This window comes from Pseudonaja textilis, chromosome Z (genome assembly GCF_049901715.1).
Source record: "Pseudonaja textilis isolate UNSWEBS1 chromosome Z, rPseTex1.2, whole genome shotgun sequence".
NCBI lineage: Eukaryota > Metazoa > Chordata > Lepidosauria > Squamata > Elapidae > Pseudonaja > Pseudonaja textilis.
Genome location: NC_142008.1, coordinates 68,974,717 through 68,988,664, shown reverse-complemented (window position 1 = coordinate 68,988,664; position 13,948 = coordinate 68,974,717). Strand labels below are relative to the sequence as shown.

General features: G+C 37.6%; 1 protein-coding gene across 7 annotated transcripts in view; it reads right to left on the bottom strand.

Moving 5' to 3' along the window:
• Positions 1–13,948, bottom strand: part of SUGCT (succinyl-CoA:glutarate-CoA transferase) — a 480,947-nt gene that overhangs the window by 388,174 nt on the left and 78,825 nt on the right. For all 7 annotated transcript variants that reach the window (XM_087916660.1, XM_026702266.2, XM_087916665.1 and 4 more), the window contains one exon: positions 10,633–10,728. In XM_087916660.1, the coding sequence (XP_087772786.1) occupies positions 10,633–10,728 (96 nt within the window). The remainder of the gene's footprint in view (positions 1–10,632; positions 10,729–13,948) is intronic.

The following is a 13,948-nucleotide window of genomic DNA, read 5'->3' as shown; positions in this document are numbered from 1 at the left end:
ACCTTTCCCAGGACCTCTACTCAGAATTTGGCACCTTAGTTTTCCTGCCTAAAGAGGGGGTTGGACTAGAAGACCTCCATAGTCCCTTTCAACTCTGTTAAACGCACCTGTACTTATGGTCTGGACTATAGACATGTAAACCCTGAAAAATACCTGGGCAAAAGAAAGGCAATAAAATCACTCTAAGTGTAGGGACAGTGTAAAATATTAATATATGAGAAATAATGGAACAATTAAAAATAATAGCACTGAGTTTTCTCTCACCCTCTTCCTTCTTCTTTGTTCTTTCTGTCTTACCCCCCACTTTCTTTTTCTTCTCTTTCTCTCCCTTCCTCTTTCTTTCTTGCTCTTTCTTCCTTTCTTGCTCTTTCCTTCTTGCACTTCCTCCCTTCCTTCCTTTCCTTTCTTGACTCACACACACATACCTTTTCTGGGAAGAACTTATTGGGCAAACTCCAGAGCAGCAAGCGGCGGGTAATGTAAAAAGCAATAGCCCTGAAACATCCATCTGCCCTCCCGTTCGAAGCACATGGGCGGCAGAGGCAGTGCCCTGAAAGGCAGGGAGAAAGTGAACAGAAAGGCCTCGGAGATGGGCGAGGGCCTAGTGCGACGCAGGCTTACCTGTGAGCAGGGCAGGAAGATCAGGGCTGCTCAGTTGGGGTGTAGGCACCACGTGGGGAAGTCAGGTTAGGCAAGCCATGAGGGCCCAGCGTGCCACATAGGAAGGGAGGAGTGACTGGGCGGGGCAAGTGCCAGGCAGACGAGCTGTGCGAATGAGCGAGCATCAGGTGGGCGGGGCAAATGAGTGACCACCAACCAGGGAACTGGTTTGGAGGCATGGCCAGCCAGAAGTCACTACCAATTCTGTGACCCACGCCAAATTCTTGCTACCAGAACCGCTGCCAACTGGCTGAATACCACCTCTGATTATTATACAGTTTCAATGAATTCTGTTTCAATTACACTGTTTCAATTACACTGTTTTTACTAGATTAACTGCTTCCAGACAGAATGAAGATATTCTGTATTTTAGAAAAATTACTTTAAAAAGACGTTCAGGTATTAATAATAAACAATGGACTTTCATTTGAAAATTTCACTGAATTCTGCATCAGTATTACCACACTTCATTAAAAAATTGTATTTTTTTCTCAGACCACAGCATTTATTCTTTACTATTCAAGCATAAGTAACTATTACGAACTTGATTTTGTCTGTGATGTTATACTACCAAAATACCTTCAACTCTTTTTCTCATGGACTCTAATACTTTTATTACCTTTATCTTACATTCTAGCAGTATAGAAGTACTATTTGTATTTAGCATAGAGTTAAACGTTGAAGGTTTAACTTGTGCTGGGATCCTGATGTTGTCAATTCTCACTTTTACATTTTAGATATGAAAACTAGCTATATTTTCCAGAGATCAATTAACTAAAAGCTTATATTTTGATAACATGATTGGTGGGGAGAGCTATTTTCTGCCTAGAAAACTCCCTCGTTTCTTTGAATCTGACTAGTTATTGTTGAAACAGACCAGAAGAATTTTTTATCTGTTCCAGAATTATATATGATCTGTTCCAAAAAGTATCTTCCAATAGTCACCATTTTAATGATGTATTATATATTTTGCATTCTTTCACTTTTCCATATAAAGACAACTATGCAGTGTTCAATTTTATTATTTTTGCTATTTATCATTGCTATTTATCAGTCATCAGTTATCTTCAGAATGAGATTGCTGATGAGATACATTTCGGCATAATCTAGAGTATATATTTAATATAAGTTGCATTACACATAAATTAAATATGCAAAGTGGGTCAGGCAGGGAATGTACACTTCTACAGGAGAGAAAATAGGAAATATTAGTATGATTAAAGAGATGGATGAACAAATAAAGATTTTTACAATACATTAAAATCAAGATTAAAAAAACACCCCACTCTAAGCATCTCTTTAATGCAAACAGCAACTTTAAAAAATCCATGCAAAAATATGATAGCCAGTCAGAAAATCAACTGAAAAAATCAGAAGCCATTGTGGAAACTACCAATTATCCAAAAAAAGACAAAAATCCTTCTGGACAGTAAGGATTTCCATAAAATGGCAACAACTTATGACGGTATTGATACAAGTCTGCTGCAGAGGGGCAATTTCTAGCATTCTTGCTCTTAGATGAGGATGGTTAATGGGAATTTAGTAGTTTATAATATTTTGGTTATAAATGATTTTGGGCTTTAACAAAGTTTGGACCACCCACTGAAAAAAGTTGATAGTGCTATGTAGAGCAGGGGTCCCCAAACTTGGCAACTTTAAGACTTATGGACTTCAACTCCGGCTAGAGAATTCTGGGAGTTGAAGTCCACAAGTCTTAAAGTTGCCAAGTTTGGAGACCTCTGATGTAGAGGTGAAACATTAATCCGGATTCTAATCTACTCTCAATTTGGAAGCTCGTTGGGTGGTCCTCTGTCAGCCCAACCTACCATAGAGCATTGTTTTTGGGGAAAGCACCACTATATATATTGTCTTCTGCTCCTGAATAAAAGGTGGGCTATAAATTAATGTAAATTCAATGCTGTCAAAATATCCAGAATACAAGTATTGTTTTATTATCTTTTAAATCCAGTCAAAATCTAGCTAACCTAGGGGTGTCAAACTCACATCGTGATGGCACTGTCACATGACATATTGTAATTCCCCCCCTTCGCTAAACTGGGTGCGTGATGCATCTGGCCTGCAGGCTGCAAGTTTGACAGCTCTGAGCTAACCTATTTTGGACCTACTATGTTTGATAGGCCTTACAAAGCATCACACTGTAGACCAAGGGTCCTCAAACTACAGCTCCCCTCACGCCATCCCTTTCCAGCCACTCCTCATGTGGCTAGCTGTTCTTGGCTGATGGGGGCCTGGGGAGGAGTTTTCTCTCCTACCGCAAAGCTACACTGCCCACATCACCCCTCCTCCAGCCATCAGCCTTATCTTCCAGCATCCAGACACACTTCTGGTGATTTCAACCGTTCAACCACACTTCTTTTCATTACACCGCTGCTGCCAAAGGTAAAACTGAAAGGTACAGGTGGGCAGAGGAGGGCTGGCTGACTGAGCAGTGATGCCACCAGCACAGCCATGTGTTCCTGGGCCAGTGGGTGGGGCAGGGGAGCAACTGCAGCCGGCTGGAGGAGGGATGACGCTGCCAGCACAGCCATGTGCTCCTGGACTGGCAGGTTGATGGGGGAAGGGGCAGTTGCAGTGGTGGGATTCAGCCGGTTCACTTAGAACTAGCTGTTAACTGTTTGCTCAGCTGCTATTTTGCTGCCTGGTTGCAGAGGCTGATATGCACCGGATGGCATTGGCGCTGGGCTCAGCAGAAGCCAAAAAGAGGGAGTCAGGGAGAGTCGGAGTCTTACCAGGAGCGTGAGCTTTGCGCAAACTTTCTGGGGTGGATCCAGGAAGCTGCTGGAGCACATGTGGCTGTGAGAGGAAGAGAGGCTCCCCTAGTCCCAGATCCGCAATTTATTAAATTGCTCAGTTTGGAGAAACAGCTGAAGCCTTGCCCCTCCCTCCCAGTCTATGCTTGCTGTGCAGCTTGTCTCACTATCTGGTCTCTCGCCTGAGCTTAAAAGGGCCACTTTGCACTGTGACTTCACCCAAGGGTAGGGGGTGGGAGCAGGGAGGTTTGCTTGCCCCCTTTCTCTGCACTTGCATTTCCGGCCTTTCCGTTTCCAACTGGCACAGACTGATCCGCAAGGAGGTTTGATTCTCAACATTCCTGTAGTTGTCAGGCAATCCTGTGTTCCCTGCCACTGCCAGGCCAATTGCAGAGGTTGGTGTGTGCCAAATAGCACTGGTGCTAGGCTCAGCAGAGGCTAAAAAGAGGCAGTCTGGGAGGGCCAGAGACCTACCAGGAGCGCAATCTCTGCCCAAACTTCCTGGGGTGGCTCCAGTACAGCTTCTGGAGCACAAATGGTTGTGAGAGGAAGAGAGGACAGCTGAGCCGGACCCAGATGCTTTCCAGATCCCCTCATCCCAGCTTCACAATTTATTTTAAAAAAGCTAAAGAAAAAAAATGAAAAATGTTTTCATTCAGAATAAGTTGAAAAGTATGCTTTGACAATTTTGTCTAGGTGTGCTGACATTTGTGCTACAAATAATTAAGGAATGAAGGAAGATAAATGTATAAAATAAATGAAGGGAAGTGCTATGTCATTTTATTTCAAAATTCTTCCCTACTATCTCATAATGAAATTTCTCAAGTTCTTTTGCATACTTTCTTTATATATATATGAATTCAAATGCTGTTTCCTTTATGACTAATAAATCAGGCTAAATTAGTGCTGGATCAAGATATCCTGACAGAGTATCCATTTCTTAATCCTGAAATGTGCTTCATTCCAAGATCTGGAATAAAGATGTTTACTATGTATACTATTTATACATCAATAATATTCTTTTAAGTTTTTCAGCTGTTAATGTTATCTAAGAATGTCAAGAATTCATCTCAACTGTACAAAATCCTCTAAGATTAATAACTTGTTTGTAATTTATGCTATTTAATGTGCTATTACTATTTATTTATAAAGATAAAGGATGCATTTTCTGAAGCAAAGATGATACAATCAAACTGCATAGCAGCTCTACTCTTATAGTTATACAGTGTTTCAGCAAATACATTTTGAAATGTCTGTGATTAAGACTCCTGTAGTCCTCAGTTAACAATCATAATTCAAGGTAATTAGGGGAGGATCATACTGTTCTCCTGTCCTGCGCAAACCACTCTCCTGTTCCCCAGCCAGGCCTTTGGCAGACAAGGCTCAACTACCTTACCACACTTGTCTCTGCTAAATTCTCACCACTTACTGATCTCTCTGATATGAGCCATAGTGGTGCAGTGGTTAGAGTGCAGTATTGCAGGCTAATTCTGCTCATAACCAGGAAGTTCGATCCTGACTGGCTCAATTCCCATTCTTTTGAAGTAAAAGGAGGACTCAGATAGTTTGAGGCAATATGCTAGTGTTCAGTAGTAGTAAATAAATAGAGAGGGAAATTGTATCTTGTTGAGGCCTTTGAGGTGAGGGGCCGGGTGAAGCAAGGAGAGGCCAGGCAAGGCGTCCCTTGATGTGAGTGATGTCAAGTTGGCCATACCCACCCAGTCATATAACCACACAACCACGCACACCCAGCTGGTCTGGCCCCCATTTAAAAAGTTTGAGGACCCCTGATATAGACAATGTCTAATAATATAAAAAAGACAGAACAAGAAATCAATCTAGTCACTAGTATCGCTGTTGCAATTGAAAGAAATGTCCCAGATGTGTTTGTAGTCATAGTAAGAAAGAAAGCTGAGTGGTGCACTGAGAGGAAGAACAACGCCATCTCATGCTAGGGAATAGCCAGTCAGATAAGATGGAGACAGTCGTATCTATTACCAAGAGACTTTTGTTTAGATGTAATTAATTTCAATTTCCTATTCCTCTGAAGAATAGTTCACAATAGCTATAATCAAATAAGTAAGGCTGTAGTACTGCACAAAGTTACATTAGGGAAGAAATACTACTAAAATCATATACAAAAGTATAAAATAGCACTGTAAATCCTAGGCAAAAGAGCAATTCACAGGCAACAAAGCATATAGTTTGTCTTTGTTTTCCAATAACCTTTTCATTTCATTTTCTGGATAAAACAAATGTATCAATTGAAATTAAGAATAATTAGGAAAAAATACATATGCTGATTGGAAACATATTTTAAAAAGAAAACAAAGGGAAATGATATAGTCAGTTTTCTTATACAACACTTTTGAGTACTGTCATGTACAGATGTTGTAAATATTGATTTTCTTACAACTCCCAACATCTATTTTAAAAAATTCCCAAATGTTTCTCAGTCCTCTGTGATTCAGACATACTGGAAATATCATTGCAAAATCCTTATCTTTCATAATGGATATTTAAAACTTCTCTGAATGCATATCTTGCCAATTTGATTATAATTCCAGGCAAAAACAACAGTTTAGTTTTCTTTTAGAAATAATTTTGATGAGATATAATTTTATTTTATAGATGTATTTTAAGCCAGGCTGAACTACTGCAAAATGTTGCAAATAAATGGCTATAAAAGATATGATTCTCATTGAATCATATTTCAGGAAGCAAAAAGATAAGCAATCACATGTTTGGGAATTAGAGCTCATGTATATTGGGACTGTACTCCAAAGACATTTGACTTGCTTGTACTTTAGTCATAAATTCACTCAACCTTGAATAAATAATCTGTTGAAATAATGATGTTTACCTTTGCATATTCTAATGCATATTGACTCTATCTCCTGAACTAGGGTGTAAATCAGAACACAGTCATTCATTAGACTTCAATTATAGTTCTCTTAGGTCAAAAAATACATTTCAATGCCTGTATTTTAAACCAGAATTAATTTCCTGAAGGAGAATTAATGTTTTTGCCAGTATTTAATCAGGTTAAAGAGACAAAGAATAATGGCTTTTCCTTATTTCTATTTCTACAGTTCTGAAAATGAAGAGGCAATTGGTATTTACAAATATTTACATTTTTCCTGATTTTTAAAATTTTGCCTCCCTTTTCCATGTCCTTTCTTTTTAATAATTACATCTGATGAAGAATGCAGAAAAATTAAAAACTTTTCAGACTATTATGTTCTGTTTCAATTTTATATCAAGAGATTTTGTATTTAGAATTAATCTTAAAATGTAACATTATCATTCTAAGGCTACATTCAAGTTCTGGTGACTATATAGATACATTCATGGGGTTTTTTCCACAATAAAGTGATTTACCACTGTCTCCTTCCAGAAAGTTTTTAACTTTCCAGTCTAGTTTACATCCATGGGATTTCCTAATATTCCCCATTCAAATATTAATCAGATATAATCCTGTTTAAGTTCTTAAAATAAGCCAAGATGTTAAATGCTGTTACCTTCACGGGAATTTAAATCTGCTAACTTAATAAATGTCAGGTAAGTCTTTTAAGCATTTATATCATGAATCTTGTAATAGTTCTAATTGTTTATATGGTCACAATCAGAGGTTAAATTATTTAAGGATAGGCCAAGTTGATGTCTTCCAAACTTTTGGGAGACTTCAGTTCAACCAATTCCAGACAGCTGGTTGATATCAAGGGACTTTGTTAGTTTCTGGATGACACCTAGTTGTCTATTCCCTAGTATGTTTACAATTAAATCGAAATTACAATTAAAATCAATTTAATTAAATGCAGACTTTTCATCTGTATATCATCAGGAGGCAATTTAGATTTATTTTTTGTCATGCATTTTCCTCACAGCAGTGAGAAGGACACCGGGAACTGGGGGGAGACAACAATGACATTACAGAGATAAAAATATAATTTTGTTAAAAATAAAACTAAGATTTATTGATTAATTAAAATAAATTTTAAATATTAATGTTTTAGACATAAAGGTTATGCTCCTTTAAAATTGTGTTTTTAAGAGATGCTATTCTTTTGGTAACCCTGCCACAAAAAAATCTTACAATATAAATTAGCACCCTTAAATGATTCAGTGAAAACCTTTCATGAGGCTTTCAAAATCTTTATGGAATACCTTTTCAGTGGGCAAAGAACTTTGGATATTGTAAAGCTTGAACAATGGGAGAATATATGAGTGAAGTGTTTAAAATTTAAATTAAATTACAATTTAAAGGAAATTATTATAATATGACATTCTTTGGTGTTTAACACCAGATCAGTTATCAAAAATGTATAAAGGTATTTCAAATGAATTTGGAAATGCAAATGTAAAGAAGGGACCTTTTATCATTTATGGTGGACATGTGATAAAGCACAGAAATATGTGAATAGGATTCATATTCTAATATAGAAGATTCTCAAAGTGAATATAAATATAAAACCAGAAATTTTTCTTTGGGTTTAATGGAAAAGGAGTTAGAAAAAACTTTGATGTTATACATGTTGATGGCAGCAAGATTCCTTTATGCACAAAAATGGAAGGACACTTAGATGCCCACAATGGAGGAATGGCTGCAGAAACTGATTGAAATTAGCTCACAGCAAATGAGATGGCTAAATTGATTACTTTGATAAAAGAAAAAACACACGAGTACTTTTGTTTCTACAGGTGAAACTCAAAAAAATAGAATATCATGCAAAAGTTCATTTATTTCAGTAATGCAACTTAAAAGGTGAAACTAATATATGAGATAGACTCATTACGTGCAAAGCAAGATAATTCAAACCGTGATTTGTCATAATTGCGATGATTATGGCTTACAGCTCATGAAAACCCCAAATCGACAAGCTCAGAAAATTAGAATATTACATGCAACCAATAAAACAAGGATTGTACATAGAACAATATTGGACTTCTGAAAAGTATAAGCATGCATATGTCCTCAGTACTTGGTTTGGGCCCCTTTTGCAGCAAGTACTGCCTCAATGCAGCATGGCATGGAAGCCTGTGACACTGCTGAAGTGTTATGGAAGACCAGGATGCTTCAATAGTGGCCTTCAGCTCTTCTGCATTGTTTGGTCTCATGTCTCTCATCTTTCTCTTGGTAATTCCCCATAGATTCTCTATGGGGTTCAGGTCAGGCAAGTTTGCTGGCCAATCAAGCACAGTAATCCCACGGTCATTGAACCAGGTTTTGCTGCTTTTGGCAGTGTGGGCAGGTGCCAAGTCCTGCTGGAAAATGAAGTCAGCATCCCATAAAGCTCATCTGCGGAAGGAAGCATGAAGTGCTCCAAAATCTCCTGGTAGACAGCTGCGTTCACCATGGACTTAATGAAGCACAGTGGACCAACACCAGCAGATGACATGGCTCCCCAAATCAACACAGACTGCGGAAACTTCACACTGGACTTCAAGCATCTTGCAGTGTGTGCTCTCCATTCTTCCTCCAGACTCTGGGTCCTTGGTTTCCAAATGAGACGCAAAAGTTGTTCTCATCAGAAAAGAGGACTTGGACCACTGAGCAACTGACCAGGTCTGTTTTTCTTTAGCCCAGGTAAGACGCTTCTGATGTTGTTTGTTGTTCAGGAGCAGCTTGACAAGAGGAATACGACATTTGAAGCCCATGTCCAGGATCCATCTGTGTGTGGTGGCTCTTGATGCACTGACTCCAGCCTCAGTCCACTCCTTGTGAAAGTCCCCAACACATTTGAATGGCCTTTTCCTGACAATCCTCTCCAGGCTGTGGTCATCCCTGCTACTTGTGCACCTTTTTCTTCCACGCTTTTCCCTTTCACATAACTTTCTATTAATGTGCTTTGATACAGCACTTTGGGAACATCCAACTTCATTTGCAATTACCTTTTGAGGCTTTCCCTCTATGGCGGGTGTCAATGATGGTTTTCTGCACAACTGTCAGGTCAGCAGTATTTCCCATGATTGGGATTCCGACTGAACCAGACTGAGAGACCATTTAAAGGCTCAGGAACCCTTTGCAGATGTTATGGCTTAATTAGCTGATTAGAGTGGGACACTTTGAGCCTAGAATATTGAACCTTTTCACAATATTCTAATTTTCTGAGATTGTAGATTTGGGGTTTTCATGAGCTGTAAGCTATAATCATCTCAATTATGACAAACCACGGTTTGAATTATCTTGTTTTGCATGTAATGAGTCTATCTCATATATTAGTTTCACCTTTTAAGTTGCATTACTGAAATGAACTTTTGCATGATATTCTAATTTTTTGAATTTCACCTGTACTTGGAAATCGCTTCTGGACTTTGTGCTTGAGATAGAAAAATATGAAACTTTAATTTTGGGATTTACTGGTTAAATAGATTTGTTGTTATAGAAATTGAGGTTCAATGTTATTTCTTATTCTACTGCAACAAAGGGAGTCGGATGTCAATGCTTTTTCTTTCTTTTTCTCTTTTTCTCTATATTTTTCTCTTCCCTTTTCCCTCCTTTACTTTTCCTATTATTTGCTTTTATATTTTTGTATTTTATATTACAAATTAATAAAAAGTAATACATCTACCTTTTCTATTTGTTAAATCTATAGAATGGAAATTACTACTTAAATAAGATGTAAAATATGATGGTTTTATACAGGCATAAAAATATCATAGATCATAAACTTCATCTCACTACAGCTAACCATTTCAGTCATTCAAATTCAAGTTCTTCTTAATAAACAGTGGTGGGATTCAAAAATGTTTACTACCGGTTGTGTGGGCTTGGCTTGGTGGGTGTGATGTGGCTTGGTGGGCATATCTTGGTGGGGGTGGCAGGGGAAGGATACTGCAAAATTCCATTCCCTCCTCACCCCACTAACCTGCTTTCCAACTCCATTTTCCTATGCAGGGCAACAAAAGAAGACCCAGCCGATCAGCTGGGACTCGGGAAGTAGAGAATAGATGGTGGCAAGGCTAGTCAAAGATGGTATTTGCCTTACTCTGAACAACTCAAAATTTCCACTACCGGTTCTCCAGAACTGATCAAAACCTGCTGAATACCACCTCTGTTAATAATCTATTATAATGTGTGCATATGCACAATCTACAATATGTAGATAAGGGACAATTTTAGACAAGAAACTGATTCTAAAGTGTAACATAAAGACAAAATGAAGAAAACAGACTTAACTTTAACAAGCCATTAACTCACCTGATAGGGTACAATACTTGCATGAGCAGTGCCCCATCGTATGGATTCTGTTCTGCAATTTAGGAAATTGCTCGCTATATAAGTAAGGCAGGCAACCTGCAAAGATTTGAAATAGCACAAATGTTATTATAGACATAAACCTGTGTTTGTGTGTTTGTTTGTGTGTGTATGTGTATGTTTATACGTACAGCCAACTTAGCATTATTAATTCATAACTGCATTTATTACCCCACAAATCTTAACCTTCAACAGTCTTCTTAGAATATTGGTTGATTACTGAAAAACACAACAGTTGGCAATAAAGAACGAAGGTAGTGTTCTTTGCTAAAAAGCATAAAAATATAAGTGCAATATTTCAAGAAACAAAATTGAACAAGATAAAGCAACAAATATGTAAGGATGGTCCTCAATGCTACTGGCTTTTGGAAAACATCATATAGATTCATGAAATAATTAGCACTGAGGAACTTGTAGAAATATTGATTTTTTTTCATGCCCAAATACTGGTAGCTCTCATTTAGCAACCACAATTGGGATCAGCAGCGCTACTTTAGCAAATTATTTGCTAAGTGGGAAATCACATATACCCCAATTGTGCTTTCTTTTTCCCTACTGCCATATCCTTTGACATGCTCACCCTGACACTGGGATAATTAGCAAAAAGGAAAATCTTTGTATTTACAATCACTGGAGAGAAAGGGATTACCAGATAGTGAGCAGGTACACAATGGGGAAGACACTTCAAAAACAATATGCTGATGCAAGCAGCCCCAATAGTCCTGTGTAAACAGGATTAGTGAATTCTCTGTTGTGTGCTTTTCTCTTTTAAACTCTTTCTCTCCTATCTCTGGGGGGGGGGGGTGGCGAGAACTGCAGCAATTTCTATAGGCAGTCTCTTCTGTGCCTGATCCTTATACCAAATGGCTCTCAACTAGATATTTAACTATGTTGATATTCTCTACTCAGCAGCAAGCATTCTCAAAACCAGGCATGTTTTTAATCTGTTGCAAGTTAGCCAAAAATTCCTTTATCCAGAAGCCCTTTTCCTGTGATTCATATTCAAAACTACCCAAAATGTTTTGTTGTACTGCTCACGCAGTATTATCAAGGCAGCCATCAATCTTTCATCTTTCTTTTATTAGAACATATGCCAAGATAATTAGATGTTTTATCTTACCTTTTTCTTTTCAGCAATTAGCCTAACATTATGCATAACGTTATTACATTTTGTGTCATAGCTATTAAACAAACTACTACAGAATTAATTTGCTATAACGAAGGATAAATATTAGGCTTAGGGTGAATTATGCTACGTGTTGCTAATTGAACTTTACAGAGGGTTTTAAATAAGTTTTTATTATGCTACTGTATATTACTGTAATATAATTTTGCTGCTCAGTTCTTTTATTATTCTGATTGAATACATTTGTGTATATGTATTGATATTTAAAATTTAAAAAAGCATTGCATTGTAACAAAACATCCCCCCCCCCCGCTCCAATTCAGCCTGCAACGGGCCGGGGGGAGGCCCATGGAGAGCCAAACGGAGCCTCAGAGAGCTGTGTCCCCAGAGGCTCCATTTCAGCCTGCAGTGGGTTGGGGAAAGGCCTTTAGTTACCCAAACAGGGCTTTTGACGGGCAGATCCAGCCCTCAAAAGCTCCATTTCAGCTGACAACATGCAGGACAAATGTAGAGGAGCTTCTGTGGTTGTTTGTAAGGGTCAAAAATTGCCACGGTGCTGCAAGATTTGTAGTTTCAGGCCTTGTTCGCAAACGCTAGGGGGCACTTATTGCATAAGTTTGAACATTCGCTAATGGAATGCTCATAACCCGGGGATTACATATACATAGTGAAGAAAATAATTTTTCAAGGTAAGATTCCTGAAGATTTTTCCAGTTTCTTATAGTACTTCAACAATGCAAGATGTACTCCAACTGTGATGGAAGGTAAGGCTATTTCCATATTTAGATAAACAGCAGAGATATTGGTCCTAATGAAGTTATGTTTATTGTTTCATTTTAAAATAAGCTTGTCATCCCATTCCCATATCTCTCCTCCATATAGTATCTGCACTATCAAATTGTCTTGAAATATTTTAAATGCATGTTATTAACTTTAAGAACTTTTAGGAACTTCAAAATAGCATGCACTGAACATTGGGCAATTGGCCAAACTGGCAGTTAAGAGTGTTTTCCATACAAGGAATTTATGAAAGGTGATATCTTACTATTCTGTTGTCATCAACTCTAATAAAAGAAGAAATCTTTTTGCCCTTATCTTTTGTGGCCCGAAGTCTAAGAATTATCAAAACAATTATAGATAATATTTTGTGATACGACTATGTGATATGGCTATATCCAGTCAAATAAATGTTGCTACACTATTTTCTTGGGTCTATTATTTAAACATTTGAAAGATATAAATTATTTTTAGCATCAAGACATGATTAACTGATGTTCTACCAAACTTGGATTTTGATGTTTGAAATCACACATAAGTGGTTTCTCAGCTTTGTTGTTTTCTTCCAGATGTTTTATTATCCAATTAGGCAACATGATCATTATGGGTAAGAAAACGTCTTCAAGAAAACAACCAAACTCAGAGTGCACCTCTTATTTCAACTCTGAACTACAAATATTCTCCTCTATCATGATCACACACTACAATAAGCCAAAATGTTTTTATTCATATTTGGTTTAGAATGTTACATAAGCCAATCAGTTTGGTTTGAAAATTATGTAGATCAATGATACAAAACCATCTAATTGTGTTGTACTCATTAAACCATGGCTAAGTAAGCATGACATTTTATAATACATGTATCAAGAGCATTTTTTAAAATAAGTGGAAAGATATCATTTATCTAAATATAATAGCAATTTTCTTGAGCTAGGAAATGAGAGAATTTTTCAGTAATCATGACCCAATCAAATTTTGGTTTGTCAATTAAGTGAAGCAATTTTTTTGTGTTTGTTTATGTGAAGTATAATTACATGTGTAATCACTATTACTTTTAATTACTGGTTTTACACACTTTGTGAAGGGTTTCCAGTATTTTTCCAACAACAGAATTAGTAATGATAGCTAAGCCGTAGAAAGATAAGTTGTCTGTGATTAGTAAAATTATTTCTGCAGTATACACACAAAGGAGAACTGGAAAAATGCTTCAAAGCTCAGGTTAGTCTTAGTTGCTGGGGGATTTGAGTGGTGAGCTGTGATCCTGCTGTTTGGCTTCGCGTTCGTGGTCGTGCCACATCTTCATGGTGGGCGTCAGTTCGCTTTATGTATGGGTCGGAGGGGTTTGAAGCGGGTAGT